Source organism: Mobula birostris, chromosome 15 (assembly GCF_030028105.1).
Source record: "Mobula birostris isolate sMobBir1 chromosome 15, sMobBir1.hap1, whole genome shotgun sequence".
NCBI classification, from domain to species: domain Eukaryota; kingdom Metazoa; phylum Chordata; class Chondrichthyes; order Myliobatiformes; family Myliobatidae; genus Mobula; species Mobula birostris.
Window position 1 is genome coordinate 83986525 of NC_092384.1, and position 27006 is coordinate 84013530.

Here is a 27006-nt window from a genome sequence, read left to right on the forward strand (position 1 = left end):
ACACATCTTCTCATATGGGTGAAAGGGGAATGGAGGGCTATGTAGGAGGGAAGTGTTAGATTGATCTTGGAGTAGGTTAAAAGGTCGGCACAGTATCATGGGCTGAAGGTCCTGTACTGTGCTGTACTGTTTTTTATGTTCTCAGCCGAGCCTGCTGTGTGACAGCTAGGAGAGTTTGACCAAAGCACCTGCTGTGTTCTTGATGCAGTTGGCCTGTGAAAGATGTTGCATGGATTTAGTCTGCAATGAAAACCGGCTCTGGACTCATTCAAATGCTGGCTTGTAGAAGTCCATCTGTTCCTGAGCAAAGGCATGGTTCTTTTCCAATCATTGGGTCAGAGGAGCCTCCAGCCGTCTGCTGTCCAACAACACAGTGTACTAAAAGCCAAATGGCCTAAATCTGCTTTATGGTCTTATTAGGCCATGTGGCCCATTGAGTCTGCTCTGCCATTCCACCATTGTAAATTTATTGTCCCTCTCAACCCCACTCTCCTGCCTTCTCCCCATAACCTTTGACACCTACATTGATCAAGCTATCAACCTCCACCTTAAATATACCCAATGACTTGACATCCACAGCCATCTGTAGCAATGAATTCCACAGATTCACCAGCCTCTGGCTAAAGAAATTTCTCCTTATCTCCTTTCTGAATGGATGTCCCTCTATTGTAAGGCTGTGCCCTCTGATCCTAAATTCAGCCACTAAAGGAAACATCCTTTGTGTCCACTCTATCTAGGCCTTTCAATATTCGATAGGTTTAAATGAGATCCTCCTCAATCTTCTAAACTCCAGTGAGTAAAGGTCCTAAGCCATTAAATTCTCCTCGTATGTTAACTCTTTCATTCCAAGAATCATTCTTGTGACACTGCTCTGAACCCTCTCCAATGCCAGAACGTCTTCTCTCAGATAAGGGGCCTAAAACTGCTCACAATACTCCGTGTGGTCTGACCAATGCCTTATAAAGCCTCAGCATTACGTCCTTGCTTTTATGTTCTTGTCCTTTCAAAATGAATGCTACCTTCCTTACTACGTCAATGATGTGCAACCTGCGGGAAGAGGCGCCTGATCTGGTCCGTGGTCTGTGCAGAGAAGGTGGTAGGGTGGGTCTGTAGGCCCATGGCGTGTGTCACCCAGAGGGTGGAGGCTGAGCATGGTGCAGATGGGGGTGTGCGGATGTCGGAGTTTGATCCCAGTCTCTTTGCCTCCATCTCCAGCTGCCTGTCACGGGAAACTCGAGCCTCGCAAAGAAGAGCGCGGAGTCATCTCCAGCCCCTCCTGGCCCACCAGCTACCCCCCGGCCATTAATTGCAGCTGGTACATCCAGGGTAACTATGGAGATATCATCACCATCAGGTACTGGCCCTCAGCACCACCTCACCCACCCCGTGTGTGTCCTGACATTGCATGGAACCCCTCAGTACCACCTCACCCACCCCGTGTCTGCTTCACTATCACATGGAACCCCTCAGTACCATCTCACCCACCCTGTATGTGCCCTGACATTGCATGGAACCCCTCAGTACCATCTCACCCATCCCGTGTGTGCCCTGACATTGTTTGCACATCCCACCATCACATGTGCTCCCTTCAGCACCACACCACCTGCCCTGTGCTTTCGCATGCTGTGGCACGTGTGTCTCTCCATTGCCTGAATGGCCCCGCCCATGAGTCTTGCCATTACATGTGGTCCCCAGGATGGGATCTTGCTGTGCTGACCCAGTCCCCAACAGCATGTCTGACCCGTGCCTACCCCTTGGCAGTGATGTGGTCCATCAGTGTCTCCCCACTGTTCAAAGTTTATATATTACGTTGGGACAGTGCGGAATACACCCTTCAAGCCCTTTAAGCTACGTCGCCCAGTAATCTCCCGAGTTATCCTAACTTTACAGTGACCAACCAGGAGGTCTTTGGACTGTGGGAGGAAACTGGAGCACCCGGAGGAAGGCCACACGGTCATGGGGAGACATTGTTTTATTTTAAAGTTCAAAGTAAATGTATTATCTAGGTCCATATGTGTTACCACATACAATCCTGGAATTTGTTTTCTTGTGGATATTCACAGTATCTTCAAGGAACACATAGAATGAATGAAAAACTGTACCCAACACAAAGGACCACAATCTGCGCAAATAGAGAAAAAAATAAATAAACAATAGCTATCAAGAACATGAGATAATGAGTCCTTGAAAGTGAGTCCGTAAGTTGTGGGAACAATTCAGTGATGACATGAATGAAGTTTCTTTAAGTACATAAATTATAAAAGGGAGGCGAGAATAGATATCAGACCGCTGGAAACTGATGCTGGAGATGTAGTAATGGGGGGACGAGGAAGTGGAGGATGACCTGAGTAAGTACTTTGCATCAGTCTTCACCGTGGAAGACACTAGCAGTATGGTGGAAGTTCCAGGTGTCAGGAGCCATGAAGTGTGTGAAGTTACCATAACTAGGGAGAAGGTTCTTGGGAAACTGAAAGGTCTGAAGGTAGGTGAGTCACCTGGATCACATGGCGTATGCCCCAAGGTTCAGAAAGAAATGGCATTAGTAATGATCTTTCAAAAATGACTAGATTCTGGAATGGTTCTGGAAGACTGGATAATTGCAAATGTCCCTCCACTCTTTAAGAAAGGAGAGAGGCTGAGGAAAGGAAATTATAGACTAGTTAGTCCAACCTCAGTGGTTGGGAAGATGTTGGAATCAATTGTTAAAGAGGTGTTTCAGGGTACTTGGAGGCACGTGATAAGATAGGCCGTAATCAGTATGATTTCCTCAAAGGAAAGTCTTGCCTGACAAATCTGTTGGAATTCTTTGAAGAAATAACAAGCTGGTTAGACAAAGTAGAATCAGTTGATGTTGTGTACTTCGATTTTCAGAAGACCATAAGACATAGGAGCAGAATTAGGCCATTTGGAGATGAGGAGCCCAAAATTGTTCATAATACTCAAGGTGAGGCCTCACCAGTGTTTATAAAGCCTCATCATTACATCCCTGCTCTTGTATTCTAGACCTCTTGAAATGAATGCTAACATTGCATTTGCCTTCCTCACCACCGTCTCAACCTGCAAGTTACCCTTTAGGGTGTTCTGCCCAGAACTCCTAAGTCCCTTTGCATCTCAGATTTTTGGATTTTTTTCCCCATTTAGAAAATAATCTGTACATTTATTTCTTCTGCCAACGTACATGACCATGCATTTTCCACCATTGAATTTCATTTGCCACTTTCTTGTCCATTCTCCTAATCTGCCTAAGTCCTTCTGCAGCATACCTGTTTCCTCAACAGTACCTGTCACTATCTTCGTATCATCTGCAAACTTGGCAAAAAAGCCATCTATTCCATCATCTAAATCATTGATTACAACATAAAAAGCAGTGGGCCCAACACCGACTCCTGTTGAACACCACTAGTCATTTGCAGCCAACCAGAAAAGGATTCTTCTATTCCCACTCGCTGCCTCCTACCAATCAGCCAATGCCCTGACCAGGCCAGTAAATTTCCTGTAATATCAAGGGCTCTTAACTTGTGGCAATTTGTCAAAGGCCTTCTGAAAATCCAAATATCCAACATCCACTGCTTCTCCTTTATCTATCCTACTTGTAATCTTCTCCAAGAATTTCAACAGGTTCATCAGGCAAGATTTCCCTTAAGGAAACCATAGAAAACCATAGAAACTACAGCACAGAAACAGGCCTTTTGGCCCTTCTTGGCTGTGCTGAACCATTTTCTGCCTAGTCCCACTGACCTGCACACGGACCATATCCCTCCATACACCTCACATCCATGTATTTGTCAATTTATTCTTAAATGTTAAAAAAGAACCCACATTTACCACCTCATCTGGCAGCTCATTCCATACTCCCACCACTCTCTGTGTGAAGTAGCCCTCCCCAATGTTCCCTTTAAATTTTTCCCCCCTCACCCTTAACCCATGTCCTCTGGTTTTTTTTCTCCCCTTGCCTCAGTGGAAAAAGCCTGCTTGTATTCACTCTATCTATACCCATCATAATTTTATATACCTCTATCAAATCTCCCCTCATTCTTCTACGCTCCAGGGAATAAAGTCCTAACCTATTCAACCTTTCTCTGTAACTGAGTTTCTCAAGTCCTGGCAACATCCTTGTAAACCTTCTCTGCACTCTTTCAACCTCATTTATACCCTTCCTGTAATTTGGTGACCAAAACTGAACACAGTACTCCAGATTCGGCCTCACCAATGCCTTATACAACCTCATCATAACATTCCAGCTCTTATACTCAATACTTTGATTAATAAAAGCCAATGTACCAAAAGCTCTCTTTATGGCCCTATCTACCTGTGACGCCACTTTTAGGGAATTTTGTATCTGTATTCCCAGATCCCTCTGTTCCACTGCACTCCTCAGTGCCTTACCATTAACCCTGTATGTTCTACCTTGGTTTGTCCTTCCAACGTGCAATACCTCACACTTGTCTGTATTAAACTCCATCTGCCATTTTCTAGCCCATTTTTCCAGCTGGTCCAAATCCCTCTGCAAGCTTTGAAAACCTTCCTCACTGTCCACTACATCTCCAATCTTTGTATCATCAGCAAATTTGCTGATCCAATTTACCACATTATCATCCAGATCATTGATATAGATGACAAATAACAATGGACCCAGCACTGATCCCTGTGGCACACCACTAGTCACAGGCTTCCACTCGGAGAAGCAATTCTCTACTACCACTCTTTGGCTTCTTCCATTGAGCTAATGTCTAATCCAATTTACCACCTCTCCATATGTACCTAGTGACTGAATTTTCCTAACTAACCTCCCATGCGGGACCTTGTCAAAGGCCTTACTGAAGTCCATGTAGATAATATCCACTGCCTTCCCTTCATCCACTTTCCTGGTAACCTCCTCGAAAAACTCCAATAGATTGGTCAAACGTGACCTACCACGCACAAAGCCATGTTGACTTTCCCTAATAAGTCCTTGTCTATCCAAATACTTGTAGATTCTGTCTCTTAGTACTCCCTCCAATAACTTACCTACTACCGACGTTAAACTTACTGGCCTATAATTTCCCGGATTACTTTTCGATCCTTTTTTAAACAACGGAACAACATGAGCCACTATCCAATCCTCCGGCACCTCACCCGTAGACAGCAACATTTTAAATATTTCTGCCAGGGCCCCTGCAATTTCAACACTAGTCTCCTTTAAGGTCCGAAGGAACACCCTGTCACGTCCCGGGGATTTATCCACTTTAATTTTCCTCAAGACAGCAAGGATCTCCTCCTTTTCGATCTGTACAGTTTCCATGATCTCACTACTTGTTTCCCTTAATTCCATAGACTTCATGCCAGTTTCCTTAGTAAATACAGATGCAAAAAACCTATTTAAGATCTCCCCATTTCCTTTGGTTCCGCACATAGCCGACCACTCTGATCTTCAAGAGGACCAATTTTATTCCTTACAATCCTTTTGCTCTTAATATACCTGTAAAAGCTCTTTGGATTATCCTTCACTTTGACCTCCAAGGCAACCTCATGTCTTCTTTTTGCCCTCCTGATTTCTTTCTTAAGTATTTTCTTGCACTTCTTATACTCCTCAAGCACCTTATTTACTCCCTGTTTCCTATACATGTCATACAACTCCCCCTTCTTCTTTATCAGAGTTGCAATATCCCTTGAGAACCAAGGTTCCTTATTCCTATTCACTTTGCCTTTAATCCTGACAGGAACATACAAATTCTGCACTCTCAAAATTTCTCCTTTGAAGGCTTCCCACCATGCTGACTTTGTCCTATCTTGTCCTGTGTCATCAAGTACTCCAGAACCTCATCCTTAACAATTGACTCCAACATCTTCCCAACCACTGAGGTCAGGCTAACACATCTATAATTTCCTTTCTGCTCCCTCTCCCCTTTTTTAAAGAGTGGAGTGACATGTGCTACTTTCTAGTCTTCCGGAACCAAGCCAGAAACTATAGAAACCATAGAAACCACAGCACAGAAACAGGCCTTTTGGCCCTTCTTGGCTGTGCCGAACCATTTTCTGCCTAGTCCCACTGACCTGCACACGGACCATATCCCTCCATACACCTCCCATCCATGTATCTGCCCAATTTATTCTTAAATGTTACAAAAGAACCCGCATTTACCACCTCATCTGGCAGCTCATTCCATACTCCCACCACTCTCTGTGTGAAGAAGCCCCCCCTAATGTTCCCTTTAAACTTTTCCCCCCTCACCCTTAACCCATGTCCTCTGGTTTTTTTCTCCCCTTGCCTCAGTGGAAAAAGCCTGCTTGCATTCACTCTATCTATACCCATCATAATTTTATATACCTCTATCAAATCTCCCCTCATTCTTCTACGCTCCAGGGAAAAAAGTCCTAACCTATTCAACCTTTCTCTGTAACTGAGTTTCTCAAGTCCTGGCAACATCCTTGTAAACCTTCTCTGCACTCTTTCAACCTTATTTATATCCTTCCTGTAATTTGGTGACCAAAACTGAACACAGTACTCCAGATTCGGCCTCACCAATGCCTTATACAACCTCATCATAACATTCCAGCTCTTATACTCAATACTTTGATTAATAAAAGCCAATGTACCAAAAGCTCTCTTTACGACCCTATCTACTTGTGACGCCACTTTTAGGGAATTTCTTATCTGTATTCCCAGATCCCTCTGTTCCACTGCATTCCTCAGTGCCTTACCATTAACCCTGTATGTTCTACCTTGGTTTGTCCTTCCAACGTGCAATACCTCACACTTGTCTGTATTAAACTCCATCTGCCATTTTTCAGCCCATTTTTCCAGCTGGTCCAAGTCCCTCTGCAGGCTCTGAAAACCTTCCTCACTGTCTACTACACCTCCAATCTTTGTATCATCAGCAAATTTGCTGAACCAATTTACCACATTATCATCCAGATCATTGATATAGATGACAAATAACAATGGACCCAGCACTGATCCCTGTGGCACACCACTAGTCACAGGCCTCCACTCTGAGAAGCAATTCTCTACCACCACTCTCTGGCTTCTTCCATTGAGCCAATGTCTAATCCAATTTACCACCTCTCTATGTATACCTAGCGACTGAATTTTCCTAACTGACCTCCCATGCGGGACCTTGTCAAAGGCCTTACTGAAATCCATGTAGACAATATCCACTGCCTTCCCTTCATCCACTTTCCTGGTAACCTCCTCGAAAAACTCCAATAGATTGGTCAAACATGACCTACCACGCACAAAGCCATGTTGACTCTCCCTAATAAGCCCCTGTCTATCCAAATGCTTGTAGATTCTGTCTCTTAGTACTCCCTCCAATAACTCACCTACTACCGACGTTAAACTCACCGGCCTATAATTTCCCGGATTACTTTTCGATCCTTTTTTAAACAACAGAACAACATGAGCCACTCTCCAATCCAGAGTCCAGTGATTTTTGAAAAATCATTACTAATATCTGCACAATCTCTATTGCTGCCTTCTTTCAGAATCGTAGGCTGCAGTTTATCTGGTCCAGGTGACTTATGCATCGTTAGGTCTTTCAGCTTTTTGAGCACCTTCTCCGTTGTAATAGTAACTGCTCTTCCCTCACACACTTCAAAAACTGGCACTCTGCTAGTATCTTCCACAGTGAAGACTGATGCAAAATTCTCATTTAGTTTATCTGCCTTCTCCTTGTCCATCATTATTATTTCTCTGGCCTCTTTCCAGCAGTCCTATATCCACTCTCAGCTCTTTCTTATTTTTTTGATATACTTGAAAAAGATTTTCTATCCACCTTGATATTGTTTGCTAGCTTGCTTTCATACTTCATCTTTTCCTTCCTAATGTCTCTTTTAGTTGCTCTCTGTAGGTTTTTAAAAGCTTCCCAATCCTCTATCTTCCTTCTAATTTTTTGCTTTGTTGTATGCCCGTTTGCTTTTACGTTAGCTTTGACTTCCCTTGTCAGTCAAGGTGGTACTACTTTGCCATTTGAGTATCTCTTTGTTTTTTGGAATACATCTATCCTGCACCTTCCTCATTTTTCCCAAAAGCACAAACCATTCTGCTCTCCTGTCACCTTTTGCAGTTTCTCCTTCCAATTTACTTTGGGCAACTCCTCTCTCATATCACTGTAATTCCCTTTACTTCTCTGAAATACCACTACATCAGACTTTACTTTCTCTCTATCAAATTCAAGTTGAATTTAATCATATTGTGATCACTGTCTCCTAAGAGTTCCTTTACCTTAAGCTCCCTAATAACGCCCGGTTCAATACTGAACATCAAATCCAATATAGCTGATCCTCAAGTAGGCTCAATGACAAGCTACTTTAAAAAGCCATCTTGTAGGCATTGAACAAATTCAGTGTCTTGAATCCATTACCAAACATTGCCCTTTTGACACACCTTTTCTATTTCCCGTTGTAATCTTCTGACAATATCCCAGTAACGGTTTGGAGGCCTGTATATTTCTGCCATCAAGATCCTTTTACCCTTGCAGTTTCTTAACTCAACCCACAAGGATTCAACATCTTCCGATCCTATGTTACATCTTTCTAATGATTTGATGCCATTCTTTACCCATAGGGCCATGCCACCTCCTCTGCCTACCTTCCTATCCCTCTGATATAATGTGTAACCTTGAACACTCTGCTCCCAAGGTGCCACACATGAGGCTGCTTAACAAGTTACAAACCCATGGTATTACATGAAAGATTCTAGCATGGATAAAGTAGTGGCTGATTGGCAGGAGACAAGGACACACACGTGCGCGAGCGTACAGACATGCAGTCACGTACACACACACGTGCCTCCTCCAACTCCAGGAAAGGCTGACTCTGGGCCTCAAGTCCGTGGCCTCGGACTCTGACACAGGTTGCAGGCACCTGACTATTTCCAGTACACAAGTGTAAATGAGAACAAAATAATTGTTACTATAGATCCAATGCAGCACAAAAATGTACAGTAAGATAAAGAACATAATCATTTAAAAAAACACAGTAAATATAAATGCTTAAGATAGCTTGTACTGAAATTCCTGATGAGAAAATTTGAAACACTATCTGAGAATTTAAAACTAGCAACATTATTAGGACCTGGCAAAGCCATTGCAAATCTGCCCATCGCCATTTTTGCTCTGGACTCTCAGACGTTGGGTCCCTGATCTCCAGACCCTCATTGTCGCTGTCTGTCTCCTCCCAGGCAAATAGTGTGACGGAGGGTTCTGGCCATGCCTGCAGCTCCTGTGTCCCGGGAAGAGAGTTGGCACTACATAGAGCTGTCCATTACAGGGAGATGACTCGCTCTGTGTTTTGTAGTTTTCAGAACTTCGACTTGGAGAGTTCGCACAAGTGCTCAGTGGACTGGCTGATAATCGGTCCAGCCTCAGATCGAGAGGAGCACCGACTGTGTGGCTCCCACGTTCCTCAGCCCTTCATCTCCACTCGGGACCATGTCTGGATCTCCTTCCATTCCGACCGCTCCAGCTCTGGGCATGCCCGTGGATTCCGGCTCTCTTATGTCCGAGGTACTGTCACCACCATGTGACCTGATTCTGCCCTCAGCTGGTGCGGGTAGAGGGGTGAGGGTTGAGGCGTGCAGGAATGGGTAGAGGGGTGGTGGCTCTGGTATCACCGTCTGAGAGTGCAGCTCCTGGCTGTGACCCCTAAGGACTGAGAGAGCGAGTACAGGAAGCGGCTGACCATACTGCGAAGTGTCTGTCATGGTGCTTCAACAAAGATTGCACCGAATGCAGAGGTGGCTTGAGACGTAGCTTTAAGAGTCATGGATTCATACAGCACAGAAACAGGCCCTTCGACCCAACTGTTTCATGCCAGTCACAGTTGCCCATGTTTGGCCCATAATGCTCCAAGCACTTCCCCTCCATGTACCTATCCAAATGCCTCTTAAGTGTTGCAATTGTACCAACCTCGACCTCTTCCTGTGGCAGCTCATTCATCCTCTGTGGAAAAACTTACCTCTTAGGTCTCTTTTAAGTCTCTCCCCCCTTGTATCTATGCTCTCTAGTTTTGGACTCCCCAACCCTGGGGAAAAGGCTATCACCATCCACCTCACATATACCCTGAACTGCATAATTTTATAAACTTGTATGAGGTCACCCCTCACTCTCCTGTACACCTGAATAAAGATCCAACATTGCCAACCTCTCCCTATAAAAAGGGCTTCTAGTCCAGACATCAGCCTCATAAACGTCTCCTGCAATATCTTTCCTATCACAGGGTGACCAAAATTTTACACAATACTCAGAGTACAGTCTCACCAATAACTTATATAATGTCCCAACTCCCAAACTCGAAGCCCTGACAACGAGGACCAGTGTGCTAAACGTGTGGCTTTTTTCAGCAAACTATGCCCGACCATTCACTGTAAGCATCCTACCCTGGTATGTCGGTGTACGTCAGTGCCCGGCCATTCACTGTGCACATCCTACCCTGGTATGTCGGTGTACGTCAGTGCCCGGCCATTCACTGTGCACATCCTACCCTGGTATGTCGGTGTACGTCAGTGCCCGGCCATTCACTGTACGCATCCTACCGTGGTATGTCGGTGTACGTCAGTGCCCGGCCATTCACTGTACGCATCCTACCCTGGTATGTCAGTGTACCTCAATGCCCGGCCATTCACTGTACACATCCTACCCTGGTATGTCGGTGTACGTCAGTGCCCGGCCATTCACTGTGGGCATCCTACCCTGGTATGTCGGTGTACGTCAGTGCCCGGCCATTCACTGTGCGCATCCTACCCTGGTATGTCAGTGTACCTCAATGCCCAGCCATTCACTGTACGCATCCTACCCTGGTATGTCGGTGTACGTCAGTGCCCGGCCATTCACTGTGCACATCCTACCCTGGTATGTCGGTGTACGTCAGTGCCGGGCCATTCACTGTGGGCATCCTACCCTGGTATGTCGGTGTACGTCAGTGCCGGGCCATTCACTGTGGGCATCCTACCCTGGTATGTCGGTGTACGTCAGTGCCCGGCCATTCACTGTACGCATCCTACCCTGGTATGTCGGTGTACGTCAGTGCCCGGCCATTCACTGTACGCATCCTACCCTGGTATGTCGGTGTATGTCAGTGCCCGGCCATTCACTGTGCACATCCTACCCTGGTATGTTGGTGTACGTCAGTGCCCGGCCATTCACTGTGCACATCCTACCCTGGTATGTCGGTGTACATCAGTGCCCGGCCATTCACTGTGCGCATCCTACCCTGGTATGTCGGTGTATGTCAGTGCCCGGCCATTCACTGTGCGCATCCTACCCTGGTATGTCGGTGTACGTCAGTGCCTGGCCATTCACAGTACACCATAAGACCATAAGACAAAGGAGCAGAAGTAGGCCATTCGGCCCATCAAGTCTGCTCCGCCATTTTATCATGAGCTGATCCATTTTCTCCTATTTAGTCCCACTCCCCCGCCTTTTCACCATAATCTTTGATGCCCTGGCTACTCAGATACCTATCAATGTCTGCCTTAAGTACACCCAATGACTTGGCCTCCACTGCTGCCCGTGGCAACAAATTCCATAGATTCACCACCCTCTGACTAAAAAAATTTCTTCGCATTTCTGTTCTGAAAGGGTGCCCTTCAATCCTTAAGTCATGCCCTCTTGTACTAGACTCCATCATCATGGGAAACAACTTTGCCACATCCACTCTGTCCATGCCTTTTAACATTCGAAATGTTTCTATGAGGTCTCCCCTCATTCTTCTAAACTCCAAGGAATACAGTCCAAGAGTGGACAAACGTTCCTCATATGTTAACCCTCTCATTCCCGGAATCATTCTAGTGAATCTTCTCTGTACCCCCTCCAATGTCAGCACATCCTTTCTTAATTAAGGAGACCAAAACTGCCCATAGTACTCCAAGTGAGGTCTCACCAGCGCCTTATAGAGCCTCAACATCACATCCCTGCTCCTATACTCTATTCCTCTAGAAATGAATGCCAACATTGCATTCGCCTTCTTCACTACTGACTCAACCTGGAGGTTAACTTTAAGGGTATCCTGTACGAGGACTCCTAAGTCCTGTTGCATCTCAGAACTTTGAATTCTTTCCCCATTATAATAATAATGAGCCCGTTTATTTCTTCTGCCAAAGTGCATAACCATACACTTTCCAACATTGTACTTCATTATAGACCGGTTAGCCTAACGTCGGTGGTGGGGAAACTGCTGGAGTCAGTTATCAAGGATGTGATAACAGCACATTTGGAAAGCGGTGAAATGATCGGACAAAGTCAGCATGGATTTGTGAAAGGAAAATCATGTCTGACGAATCTCATAGAATTTTTTGAGGATGTAACTAGTAGAGTGGATAGGGGAGAACCAGTGGATGTGGTATATTTGGATTTTCAGAAGGCTTTTGACAAGGTCCCACACAGGAGATTAGTGTGCAAACTTAAAGCACACGGTATTGCGGGTAAGGTATTGGTGTGGGTGGAGAGTTGGTTAGCAGACAGGAAGCAAAGAGTGGGAATAAACGGGACCTTTTCAGAATGGCAGGCGGTGACTAGTGGGGTACCGCAAGGCTCAGTGCTGGGACCTCAGTTGTTTACAATATATATTAATGACTTGGATGAGGGAATTAAATGCAGCATCTCCAAGTTTGCGGATGACACGAAGCTGGGTGGCAGTGTTAGCTGTGAGGAGGATGCTAAGAGGATGCAGGGTGACTTGGATAGGTTGGGTGAGTGGGCAAATTCATGGCAGATGCAATTTAATGTGGATAAATGTGAAGTTATCCACTTTGGTGGCAAAAATAGGAAAACAGATTATTATCTGAATGGTGGCCGATTAGGAAAAGGGGAGGTGCAACGAGACCTGGGTGTCATTATACACCAGTCATTGAAAGTGGGCATGCAGGTACAGCAGGCGGTGAAAAAGGGGAATGGTATGCTGGCATTTATAGCGAGAGGATTCGAGTACAGGAGCAGGGAGGTACTACTGCAGTTGTACAAGGCCTTGGTGAGACCACACCTGGAGTATTGTGTGCAGTTTTGGTCCCCTAATCTGAGGAAAGACATCCTTGTCATAGAGGGAGTACAAAGAAGGTTCACCAGATTGATTCCTGGGATGACAGGACTTTCATATGAAGAAAGACTGGATGAACTGGGCTTGTACTCGTTGGAATTTAGAAGATTGAGGGGGGATCTGATTGAAACGTATAAGATCCTAAAGGGATTGGACAGGCTAGATGCAGGAAGATTGTTCCCGATGTTGGGGAAGTCCAGAACGAGGGGCCACAGTTTGAGGATAGAGGGGAAGCCTTTTAGGACCGAGATTAGGAAAAACTTCTTCACACAGAGAGTGGTGAATCTGTGGAATTCTCTGCCACAGGAAACAGTTGAGACCAGTTCATTGGCTATATTTAAGAGGGAGTTAGATATGGCCCTTGTGGCTGCGGGGGTCAGGGGGTATGGAGGGAAGGCTGGGGCGGGGTTCTGAGTTGGATGATCAGCCATGATCATAATAAATGGTGGTGCAGGCTCGAAGGGCCGAATGGCCTACTCCTGCACCTATTTTCTATGTATGTTTCTATGTATTTGCCACTTCTCTGCCCATTCTTCCAATATATCCAAGTCTCTCTGCAGACTCTCCGTTTCCTCAGCACTACCGGCCCCTCCACCTATCTTCGTATCGTCAGCAAACTTAGCCACAAAGCCACCTATCCCATAATCTAAATCGTTGATGTACAATGTAAAAAGAAGCGGCCTCAACACTGATCCCTGCGGAACACCACTGGTAACCGGCAGCCAACCAGAATAGGATCCCTTTATTCCCACTCTCTGTTTCCTGCCAATCAGCCAACGCTCTATCCATGTATGTAACTTTCCCGTAATTCCATGGGCTCTTATCTTGTTAAGTAGCCTCATGTGTGGCACCTTGTCAAAGGCCTTCTGAAAATCCAAATATACAACATCCACTGCATCTCCCTTGTCTAGCCTACTGGTAATTTCCTCAAAAAATTGTAATAGGTTTTTCAGGCAGGATTTTCCTTTAAGGAATCCATGCTGAGATCCGCCTATCTTGTCATATTCCTCCAGGTACTCTGTAACCTCATCCTTGACAATCGACTCCAACAACTTCCCAACCACGGATGTCAAGCTAACAGGTCTATAATTTCCTTTTTGCTTCCTTGCCCCCTTCTTAAATAGCGGAGTGACATTTGCAATCTTCCAGTCCTCTGGAACCATGCCAGAATCTATCAACTTTTGAAAGATCATCGCTAATGCCTCAGCAATCTCCACAGCTACTTCCTTCAGAACACGAGGGTGCATTCCATCTGGTCCAGGAGATTTATCTACCTTTAGACTATTCAGCTTCCTGAGTACTTTCTCTGTCGTAATTGTGACTGCGCACACTTCTCTTCCCTGCCACCCTTGAGTGTCCGGTATACTGCTGATGTCTTCCTCAGTGAAGACTGATGCAAAATGCTCGTTCAGTTCCTCTGCCATCTCCTCATCTCCCATTACAATTTCTCCAGCGTCATTTTCTATCGGTCCTATATCTACTCTCACCTGTCTTTTACTCTATATCCTTGAAAAAGCTTTTAGTATCCTCTTTGATATTATTTGCTAGCTTCCTTTCATAGTTAATCTTTTCTCTCTTAATGACCTTCTTGGTTTCCTTTTGTAAGGTTTTAAAAACTTCCCAATCCTCTCTCTTCCCACTAATTTTTGCTTCCTTGTATGCCCTCTCTTTTGCTTTAACGTTGGCTTTGACTTCTCTTGTCAACCACGGTTGCATCCTTTTTCCATTCGAAAATTTCTTCTTTTTTGGAATATACCTGTCTTGCACCTTCTTCACTTCTCGCATAAACTCCAGCCACTGCTGCTCTGCTGTCTTTCCCGCCAATGTCTCTTTCCAGTTGACTTTGGCCAGTTCCTCTCTCATGCCACTGTAATTTCCTTTACTCCACTGAAATACCGACACATCAGATTTCGGCTTCTCTTTTTCTAATTTTACAGTGAACTCAATCATGTTATGATCACTGTCTCCTAAGGGTTCCTTCACCTCAATCTCTCTAATCACCTCCGGTTCATTACACAATACCCAATCCAGTACAGCCGATCCCCTTGTGGGCTCAACAACAAGCTGTTCTAAAAAGCCATCTCGCAGACATTCTACAAATTCTCGCTCTTGAGATCCAGTGCTGACCTGATTTTTCCAATCTACTCGCATGTTAAAATCCCCCACAATTTTCATAACACTGGCCTTCTGACAAGCCTTTTCTATTTCCAGTTGTAATTTGTAGTCCACATCCCTGCAGCTGTTTGGAGGCCTATAAATAACTGCCATCAGGGTCCTTTTACCCCTGCGATTTCTTAGCTCAACCCATAAAGATTCTGCACTTTCCGATCCTGTATCACCTCTTTCTAATGATTTAATATCATTTCTTACCAATAAAGCCACACCTCCCCCTCTGCCTACCTTCCTATCCTTCCGATACACCGTGTATCCTTGGACTTTCAGCTCCCAGAGACATGCATCCTTTAGCCAGGTCTCAGTGATGGCCACAATATCATACCTGCCAATCTGTAACTGTACAACAAGATCATCCACCTTATTCCTTATGCTGTGTACATTTATGTACAACACCTTAAGACCAGTATTTGATACTTTTTGCTTTGATGTCACTGCAACTTTATTGCACTGCAACTCATCCCAATGGCTACAAATTTGCCCCATCACCTGCCTGTCTTTCCTGACATCTTTACTGCTCACTATCTTAGATTTATTTCTGTTTTCCCCTTCCTCCGCTCTATCATTCTGGTTCCCATCCCCCTGCCAAATTAGTTTAAACCCTCCCTAACAGCTCTATTAAACTTTCCCGCCAGGATATTGGTCCCCTTCGGGTTCAGATGTAACCTGTCCTTTTTGCACAGGTCATACTTCCCCCAGAAGAGATCCCAATTATCCAAGAATCTGAAGCCCTGCCCTCTGCACCAGTCTCTCAGCCACGCATTCATCTGCCTGATCCTACTATTCTTGCCCTCGCTAGCACGTGGCACAGGTAGCAATCCCGAGATTACTACCCTGGAGATCCTGCTTCGCAGCTTCCTTCCTAACTCCTGGAAATCTCTCTCCAGGACCTCCTCCTTTGTCCTATCTATGTCATTGGTACCAACATGTACCAAGACAACTAGCTGCTCACCCTCCCCTTTAGAATATTCAGGACCCGATCCGAGACACCCCGTACCCTGGCACCTGGGAGGCAACACACCATGCGGGTATCTCTGTCAGGCTCACAGAATCTCCTGTCTGTTCCCCTGACTATGGAATCCCCCACGACTACCGCATTTCTCTTCTCCCTCCTTCCCTCCTGCACAACAGCGCCAGGCTCAGTGCCAGAGACCTGGTCACCATGGGCATCCCCCGTCAGGTCATCCCCCTCAACAGCATCCAGAACAAGATATTTGTTGCTGAGGGGGACAGCCACAGGTGTGCTCTCCACTATCCGAGCATTTCCCTTCCCTCTCTTAACAGTGACCCAGTTTTCTGACCCCTGTAGCCTCGGGATGACTACCTCCCTGTAGCTCCTGTCTATCACCTCTTCACTTTCCCTGATAAGCAGTAGGTCATCAAGCTGCAGCTCCAGATCCCTAACACGGTCTCTGAGGAGCTGCATCTCGGTGCACCTGGTGCAGATGTGGCCGTCAGGGAGGCTGGAGGTCTCCCAGGATTCCCACATCTGACACCCTGAACAAAGCACTAACACTGCAGGCATGCTAACTATTTCTACAGGAATGAAACAGGAAAAATAAGTGTACTCACTTACACTGGTATGTCAGCGTACGTCAGTGCCCGGCCATTCACTGTACACATCCTACCCTGGTATGTCGGTGTACGTCAGTGCCCGGCCATTCACTGTACACATCCTACCCTGGTATGTCGGTGTACGTCAGTGCCCGGCCATTCACTGTCCACATCTTACCCTGGTATGTCGGTGTACGTCAGTGCCCAGCCATTCACTGTACACATCCTACCCTGGTATGTTGGTGTACGTCAGTGCCCGGCCATTCACTGTCCACATCCTACCCTGGTATGTCGGTGTACGTCAGTGCCCGGCCATTCACTGTACACATCCTACCCTGGTATGTCGGTGTACGTCAGTGCCCGGCCACTCACGGTGCAGATCCTACCCTGGTATGTCGGTGTACGTCAGTGCCCAGCCACTCACGGTGCAGATCCTACCCTGGTATGTCGGTGTACGTCAGTGCCCAGCCACTCACGGTCCCTGGTATGAATGTTCAAAATGCATCACCTTGCACTTAGACTAAGTTGAAATCTGTTTGTCATTCTTCAGCCTAACTCCATGACTGAGCAAGATCTCTGCATTTCATTTGTTTTATTCTGCTGTGCAAGGTTTTGAAAAGATTTGATTATGTGGAAAATGAGGTTTCTTGTCTGGAGATGGCAGTGAGGAACTACCAGCTATCTCTCTGTCCCTCCCCTCCCGCTCTCCCTCAACGGATGCACGCATACACACACACACACACACACACACACACACACGCACACACACACTCACTCTGTCACACTCACACAACACAGGAGAGTCAGAATCATGTTTATAATCACTGATCCGTCACTGTGAAAGGGGAACTGGTGTGAGTAGGGATAAGAGAGGGAGGGGGGAGCAGGCACTATGGCTGTGGTCCAGTGTGGAATGTGACTGAGGGGAGGGGGAAGAAGGGAGGAGGGGAGAAGTAGGTGCCTTGGCTACACAATGACGTCTGTCTCTCTGTCTCAGGGAAGTTGTCACAGGACCAGTGCAAGTCTGACGAGTTTTTGTGCCGGAACGGCAAGTGTATCCTCAGCGCCTGGCGTTGCAACCGGATGTACGAGTGTGGAGATGGCTCCGATGAGCAGGAGTGCCAGCTGCCCCCTACCCCGACTGCACCACTCGCCTGCCCTGATGGAATGTTCCGGTGCACGGTCAGGGGAAGGGCACGGTGCCTCCCGGTTGAAGTGCGGTGTGACAGCAGCCAGGACTGTGACGAGGGGGTGGACGAAGCGAACTGCCCCGACATCAGCTGCGGCAAGAGACTGGGCAATTTCTACGGGTCGTTTGCCTCCCCGGACTTCCTGCGCTGGCAGCGGGATGGGGCGGCTCTGGACTGCACGTGGGTGGTGGACACGCAGGACAGCAGGCACCTGGTGCTGCAGCTCACCCTACAGCTCTCCTACAATGACTGGGTCCGCATATATGATGGCACAGCCACCGACTTCCGCCGGCTGCTGGGCGAGGCCAACTTCCGTAACAACCGAAGGCCCGTTACCGTGGAGACATCTGGTGGACAGATGACCGTCTCCTACCATGCCGAGCCAGGCAGTGTGGGGCACGGCTTTAACGCCACCTACCAGGTGAAGGGATACTGCCTACCGCAAGAGCATCCGTGCGGGCAGGACGGAGGGTGTTATGCCGATGACCAGCGCTGCGATGGCTGGTGGCAGTGCCCCAATGGGAAGGATGAGGAGGGCTGTGGGCGCTGTGGGCAGGGAGAGTACCCCTGTGACAGCAGCAGTAGCATGTGCTACCCTCCCAGCGGCCGCTGCAACAACCGTAAGAACTGCCCCACTGGCACCGACGAATACAACTGCTTCACCTGTCAGCCTGGCAATTTCCACTGCGGCAGCCAGACCTGCGTTTTTGAAGAGTGGCGCTGTGACGGTCAGGAGGACTGCCCGGACGGCAGCGATGAGCAGAACTGCCTGGTGGTGGTACCCCGGAAGGTGATCACCGCTGCCCTGATCGGTAGCCTGGTGTGTGGGCTGCTGCTGGTCATTGCCCTGGGCTGTGCCTTCAAACTCTATTCCCTACGTAGCCGCGAGTACAGGTACCCTCATCCCTCCCCACCTCCCTACCCCTCTCCAAGGCAGATGGTACCATCTCCTCGGGATCTCCAGGATGGACGGTACTGTCTCCTTGGGATCTCTGGGACAGACTGTACCATCTCCTTGGGATCTCTGGGACAGACTGTACTGTCTCCTCGGGATCTCTGTGATGGACGATACTGTTTCAGGATCTCCGGGACGGACGGTACTGTCTCCTTGGGATCTCCGGGAAGGATGGTCCTGTCTCCTCAGGATCTCTGTGAAGGAAGGTCCTGTCTCCTTGGGATCTCCGGGACAGATGGTACTGTCTCCTTGGGATGTCTGTGGTGGATGGTACCATCTCCTTGGGATCTCCACGACGTACACTTTGACATGGTCATGTTAATGAAGTGCTGTTCATCTCTCGTCCTTTTAGGGCCTTTGACACCCCAATGACCCGTCTGGAGGCAGACATAGTGCAGCGAGAGGCCCCTCCCTCCTATGGTCAGCTGATTGCCCAGGGGCTTATTCCCCCTGTGGATGACTTTCCCATCTATAACCCCTCTCAGGTAAGCCCACAGCTGTTTCTACCCTCCACCTTTAAGGACACACCCATAGGGGTATCAGGTCAGTCTGCATCTCCCAGTGTTTGACACCATGGGGAATCCAAAGCGAGAAGGACTGTGTTCAGGTGGGCGAAGGAAATTAAACACAATAGAGTGATAAGAATTGTCCTGAGAGAGGCTGAGATCTGGGATTTGACAGAGATGCTAGAGTGAGGAACATTACACTGGGCAGGGATTGAAGATAAAGATGAGCTTTATTTAACATCAAAACATTGAAATATAGGGTGAAATGCATCGTTTGCATCAACGACCAGCACTGTCTGAGGTTGTGCTGGAAGCAGTCCACAAATGTCCCAAGTTTCTAGCTCCAACCTGGCATTTTCATAACTTATTAACCCATAAGATATAGGAGCAGAATTAGGCCATTTGACCCATCGCAACTACTCTGCATTTCACCATGTTCCTCTCAGCCCCGATCACCTGCCTTCTGCCTGTATCCCTTCATGCCCTAACCAGTCAAGAATCTATCAACCTCTGCCTTAAATATACATAATGACTTAGCCTCTATGGCCACCTGTGGCAAAGAATTCCACAGAGTCACCACTCTCTGGCTAAAGAAATTCCTCCTCATCTCATTTGTAAAGGGACACCCCTCTAATCTGAGGCTGGGTCCTCTGGTCTTAGACTCTCCCACCATAAGAAACATCCTCTCCACATCCACTCTATTAAAGCCTTTCACCATTCAATAGGTGGCCAAGTGATTAAGGCGTCGGTCTAGTGATCTGAAGGTTGCTAGTTCGAGCCTCAACTGAGGCAGCGTGTTGTGTCCTTGGCACTTAACCACACATCGCTCTGCGACGTCACTGGTGCCAAGCTGTATTGGCCCTTGTGCCCTTCCCTTGGACAACATCGGTGGCGTGGACAGGGGAGACTTGCAGCATGGGCAACTGCTGGCCTTGCATACAACCTTGCCCAGGTCTGCGCCCTGGAAACCTTCCAAGGCGCAAATCCATGGTCTCACAAGACTAACGGATGCCTGATTCAATAGATATCAATGAGGTCACCCCTCATTCTTCTGAATTCTAGTGAATACAGGCCCAGGGCCATCATATGTTCTTCATATGACAAGCCATTCAATCCTGGAATCACTTTCATGAACCTCCTTTGAATCCTCTCCAGTTTCAGATAAGGGGTCCAAACCTGCTTATAATACTGCAAGTGAGGCTTCACCAGTGTTTTATAAATTTTCAACATTACATCCTTCCTTTTATATTCCAGTCCTTTTGAAATGAATGCTAATATTGCATTTGCCTTCCTCACCAGAGACTCAAACTGCAAAATAATCTTTAGGGAATCCTGCACAAGGACTCCCAAGTCCCTTTGCACCTCATTTTTTTTCTACTTTCTCTCCATTTAGAAAATAGTCAAGCCTTTAATTTATTTTGCCAAAGTGCATGACCATACACCTCCTAACACTTTATTCCATTTGCCACTTCTTTGCCCATTCTCTTAATCTGCCTTAAGTCCTCTTTTAGCCTCTCTACTTCCTCAAAACTACCTGCCCCTCAACCCATCTTCATATCGTCTGTAAACTTTACAACAAAACCATCAATTCCATCATCCAAATCATTGACATATAATGTAAGAAGAATCGGTCCCAGCACAGACCCCCTGGGAATACCACGAGTTAATGGCTGCCAGCCAGAAAAGGCTCCCTTCATTCCCACTCTGCCTCCTGTCAGTCAGCCACTGCTTTATCCATACTAGAATCTTTCCTGTAATACCATGGGCTTGTAGCTCGTTAAACAGCCTCATGTGGCTCCTTGTCAACGGCCTTCTGAAAATCCAAGTACACAACATCAAACAATTCTTTTTTGTCTATCCTGCTTGTTATTTCTTCAAAGAATTCCAAGAGATTTGTCAGACAAGATCTTCCCTTGAAGAAGCCATGCTGACTGTGGCCTATTTTATCCTGTGCTTCCAAGTACGCTGAGACCTCATCCTTAATAATCGACTCCAACATCTTCCCAACCACTGAGTTCAGGCTAACTAGCCTGTAATTTCCTTTCTTCTGCCTCCCCCTTCTTGAAAAGTGGAGTGACATTTGCAATTTTACAGTCTTCCCAAACCATTCCAGAATCTAGTGATACTTGAAAGATCATTACTAATAGTCATAGTCATACTTTATTGATCCCGGGGGAAATTGGTTTTCGTTACAGTTGCACCATAAATAATAAATAGTAATAGAAATAGTAATAGTAATACTACTATTAGTAAATAGTCATAGAAATAATAAATAGTAATAGAATGGTAATAGGAAATAGTAATAAATAGTTAAGTAGTGATATGTAAATTATGCCAGTAAATTATGAAATAAGTCCAGGACCAGCCTATTGGCTCAGGGTGTCTGACCCTCCAAGGGAGAAGTTGTAAAGTTTGATGGCCACAGGCAGGAATGACTTCCTGTGACGCTCAGTGTTGCATCTCGGTGGAATGAGTCTCTGGCTGAATGTACTCCTGTGCCCACCCAGTACATTATGTAGTGGATGGGAGACATTGTCCAAGATGGCATGCAACTTGGACAGCATCCTCTTTTCAGACACCACCGTGAGAGAGTCCAGTTCCATCCCCAAAACATCAATGGCCTTACGGATGAGTTTGTTGATTCTGTTGGTGTCTGCTATCCTCAGCCTGCTGCCCCAGCACACAACAACAAACATGATCGCACTGGCCATCACAGACTTGTAGAACATTCTCAGCATCGTCTGGCAGATGTTAAAGGACCTCAATCTCCTCAGGAAATAGAGACGGCTCTGACCCTTCTTGTAGACAGCCTCAGTGTTCTTAGACCAGTCTAGTTTATTGTCAATTCTTAGACCAGTCCAGTTTGTTGTCAGTTTAATGCCTCTACAATCTCTTCAGCCACCTCTTTCAGAACTCTGGGGTGTACAACATTTGATCCAGGTGACTTATCCACCTTCAGACCTTTCAGTTTCCCAAGAACCTTCTGCCTAGTAATGGTAACTTCACACAATTCACACCCTCTGACACCTGGAACTTCCACCATACTGCTAGTGTGTTCAAAAGTGAAGACTGATGCAGTTTGTTTGCCATTTCGTTGTACCCCATTACTATCTCTCTGGTATCACTTTCCAGTGTTGCGATATCCACTCCACTTGCGCCTCTCCTGTACACTTTATGTATCTGAAGGAGCTTCTGGTATCCTATCTATTATTATTGGCTAGCTTACTTTCATATTGCATCCTTACATTCTTGATGACATTTTTGGTTGCCTTCTGTTGGTTTTCAAAAGCTTCCCGATCCTCCAATTTCCCACTAATTTTATCCCTATTATATGCCTTCTCTATGGTTTTTCTGCTGGCTTGGACTTCTCCTATTAGCCACGGTTGTGTCATCTTTCCTTTAGAATACTTCTCCCTCTTTGGGATGTATATATCCTATAATACCATAATATATAGGAGCAGAAGTAGGCCATTCAACCCATCAAGTCTGCTCCACCATTCAGTCATGGGCTGATCCAATTCTTCCCGTTATCCTCACTCCTCTGCCTTCTCCCCATACCCATTGATGCCCTGGCTAATCAAGAACCTATGTATCTCTGCCTTAAATACACCCAATGAGTTGGCTTCCACAGCTGCTTGTGGCAACAAATTCCACAGATTTACCACCCTCTGACTAATTTCTCCACATCTCTGTTCTTAACGGACGTCCTTCAATCTTGAAGTCGTGCCCTCTTGTCCTGGACTCCGCTACCAAGGGAAATAACTTTGCCATATCTAATCTGTTCAGGCCTTTTAACATTTGGAATGTTTCTATAAGATCCCCCCTCATTCTCCTGAACTCCAGGGAATACAGCCCAAGAGCTGCCAGACATTCCTCATACGGTAACCCTTTCATTACTGGAAACATTCTTGTGAATCTTCTCTGAAACCTCTCCAATGTCAGTATATCCTTTCTAAAATAAGGAGCCCAAAACTGCACACAATACTCCAAGTTTGGTCTCACGAGCGCGTTATAGAGCCTCAATATCATGTCCCTGTTCTGTACATATTCTGTAACGCCCAGCTATATTGGCTCGTATTTATCTCGGGGAAACCCTGTCCGCTGCCCACCTTCTCTCCCGGTTACGTCGGTTGCTGTACAACTGCCACCTGATTCGGCTTCAAACATCAATCATCAGCCAGCACACAGTGTACGTTTTACCAATTACACTTTATAGATATTACTAAGTCTGAGATTAATAGTTCAATACAAAAAAGGAATGGAAAAGGTGCCAGACTTATCAAGGTTCAATTTCTTCGTGCACACTTTGGAGCTCGGGGACCTCTTCGGGACCACTCCGACCCCGTCGACTGGCAGCTCGGGACCACTCAGAGTAATCAACCTTAGCTTTCCCCGCACGTCCGTCGTCCTCACGGTCTCTCCTCCGACTCCCCGCCAAAACCTCCCGGTTCCCAGCCATAGGAGAAAGAATAACATGGACACCCATTGGTTCATTTGCTCTGTTATCAATAATCTAACCCAAGCAAACTGCTAGCTAGAGACTTTATCAGCATTTAACATAAAGAAGCCATTTTAATTAACATACGCAGTAACATAAAAGAAGAAACCCCTTACAATTCTATACCTCTTGAAATGAATGCCAACATCATATTCGCCTTCTTCACTACTGACTCAGCCTGGAGGGTATCCTGCACAAGGACTCCCAAGTCCCTTTGCATCTCTGCACTTTGAATTCTCTCCCCATCTAAATAATAGTCTAGCCATTTATTTCTTCCACCAAAGTCCATGACCATACACTTTCCAACATTGTATTTCATTTGCCACTTCTTTGCCCATTCCCCTAAACTATCTAAGTCGCTCTGCAGGCTCTGTTTCCTCAACACTATCCACTCCTTCACCTATCTTTGTATCATCTGCAAATTTAGCCACAAATCCATTAATCCCATAATCCAAATCATTGACATACATTGTAAAAAGCAGCGGTCCCAACACCGACTCCTGTGGAACCCCACTGTTAACCAGCAGCCAGCCAGAATAGGATCCCTTTATTCCCACTCTCAGTTTTCTGCCGATCAGCCAATGCTCCACCCCTGTTAGTAACTCCCCTGTAATTCCATGGGCTTTTATCTTGCTAAGCAGCCTCATGTGCGGCACCTTGTCAAAGGCCTTCTGAAAATCCAAGTACACCACATCTACTGTAAATCCTTTGTCTATCCTGCTTGTAATTTCCTCAAGAAATTGCAGTAGGTTAGTCAGGCAGGATTTTCCTTTCAGGAAACCATGCTGGCTTTGGCCTATTTTGTCATGTGCCTCCAGGTACTCCGTAATCTCATCCCTAATAATCAATCCCAACAACTTCCCAACCACTGATGTTAGGCTAACAGGTCTATAGTTTCCTTTCTGCTACCTCCCACCCTTCTTAAATAGCAGAATAACATTTGCAATTTTCTACTCATCTGGTACAATGCCAGAATTTGTTGTTCTTGAAAGATCATCGTTAATGCCTCTGCAATCTCTCCAGCTACTTCCTTCAGAACCCGAGGGTGCATTCCATCAGGTCCAGGCGATTTATCCCTCTAACCATTAAGCTTCCTGAGCATCTTCTCAATCATAATTTTCACTGCACATACTTCACTCCCCTGATACTCTTGCATGCCCGGTATACTGCAGGTGTCTTTCACTGTGAAGACTGATGCAAAATACGCATTCAGTTCCTGTGCCATCTCTGCGTCTCTCATTACAATATCTCCAGTGTCATTTTCTATTGGTCCTATATCTACTCTGGACTCTCCTTTACTCTTTATATACTTTTTTAAAAAAAGCTTTTAGTATCTTCTTTGATATTAGTCATCAGTTTCCTTTCATAATTCATCTTTCCCTTCCTAAAGACCTTAGTTTCCTTCTGCAAGTTTTTAAGAGCTTCCCAGTCCTCTATCTTCCCACTAGCTCTGGCTTCCTTGTATGGCCTCTCTTTTGCTTGTACTTTGGCTCTGACTTCATGTCCTTCCATTCAAAAATTTCTTCTTATTTGGAATATATCTGTCTTGTACTTCCCTCATTTTTCACAACAACTCCAGCCATTGCTGCTCTGCTGTTCTTCCAGCTAGTGTCCCTTTCCAGTCAATTCTGGCCAGTTCCCCTCTCATGCCATTGTAATTTCCTTTATTCCACTGAAATACTGTCACATTGGAATTTAGTTTCTCCTTCTCAAATTTCAAAATGAACTTGATCATATTGTGATCACTGTTCCCTAAGGGTTCCTTAACCATAAACTCTCTAATCACCTCCGGATCATTGCACAACACCCAATCCAGCACAGCTGATCCCCGGTGGGCTCATCAACAAGCTGTTCTAAGAAGCCATCCCTTAGACATTCTACAAATTCTCTCTCTTGAAGTTTAGTACTGTCCTGGTTTTCCCAATCCACTTTCATGTTAAAATCCCCAATGATTATCATGACATATCCTGAGCCTTACGAATTGCTTCCAGATAGTCCAGCCATTGCTGTTGTGCTGTCATCCCTGCCAGTGTTCTTGTCCAATCAATTCTGGCCAACTCCTCACTCACCCACGTCTCTGTAATTTCCTTTATCCCACTGTAGCTTCTCCTCGAATTTTAGGGTGAACTCCCATAAGGGTCTTTTTACCCTTGCAGTTCCTTAGCTCTTTCCACAAATGATTCAGCACCTCTGACCCTATGTCACCTCCTTCTAATGATTTGATTTCATTTTTTACCAACAGAACAAGGCCATCCCCTCTGCCTTCCTGCCTGTCCTTCCGATACAATGTGTAACTTGGACATTAAGCTCCAGCTATAATCTTTCAGCCATGATTCAGTAAAGCCTACAACATCATACCAGCCAATCTGCCACTGTCCTGCAAGTTCATCTATTTTACTCTGTATACTGCGCACATTCAGATACACCATGAGTCATCCAGTCACCCTTTTTGATTTTGTTGCACCATGCACAAGCTTTTAATTCCTAACTTTATTTAAGGTTCTACCAACATCTGCTTCCACAACCTCTCCACTAACTGGTTTGTTCTGGTGCTCCGGTTTCCATCCCCCTACAATTCTATTTAAACCCCACTGTGCAGCATTAACAAACCTTTCTGCTAAAATATTAGTCCCTTTCCAGTTCAGGTGCAAACCATCCCTTTCATACAGGTCCCACTTCCCCTGGAAGAGAGCCCAATGATGCAAGAATCTTATACCCACTCTCCTATGCCAACTCCTTATCTGCATATTAAACTGTATAATCTTCCTAGTTCTGGCCTCACTAGCACGTGGCATGGATAGCAATCCTGAGATCACCCTTTAACTTAGCACCGAACTCCTTGAGCTCTCAGTGCAGAACCTCTTCACTGGTCCTACCCTTGGCGTTAGTACTTTGCATCTGTCTTTACAGTGGAAGACACTAGCAGTGTGCCAGAGGTCTGTGAGTGTCAGGGAGCAGGAGTGAGTGCCATTGCTATTACAAAGGAAAAAGTGTGAGACAACTCAAAGGTCTTAAAGTGGATAAATCACCTGGACTAGGTGGACTACATCCCGGAGTCCTGAGAGAGGCTGCTCAAGAGATACAGAGGCATTGGTCACAATCTTTCAGGAATCGCTTGAT

General features: G+C 46.1%; 1 protein-coding gene across 4 annotated transcripts in view; it reads left to right on the forward strand.

The window, feature by feature from the left end:
* lrp3 (low density lipoprotein receptor-related protein 3) overlaps nucleotides 1–27006 on the forward strand; it is a 67667-nt gene that overhangs the window by 36021 nt on the left and 4640 nt on the right. For 2 of the 4 annotated variants that reach the window (XM_072280026.1, XM_072280027.1), the window contains 4 exons: nucleotides 1216–1354; nucleotides 9277–9485; nucleotides 17735–18821; nucleotides 19235–19367. In XM_072280026.1, the coding sequence (XP_072136127.1) occupies nucleotides 1216–1354; nucleotides 9277–9485; nucleotides 17735–18821; nucleotides 19235–19367 (1568 nt within the window). Of the gene's footprint in view, nucleotides 1–1215; nucleotides 1355–9276; nucleotides 9486–17734; nucleotides 18822–19234; nucleotides 19368–27006 lie in introns of those variants that run through there. The other 2 variants (XM_072280028.1, XM_072280029.1) reach the window with 2 other exon arrangements.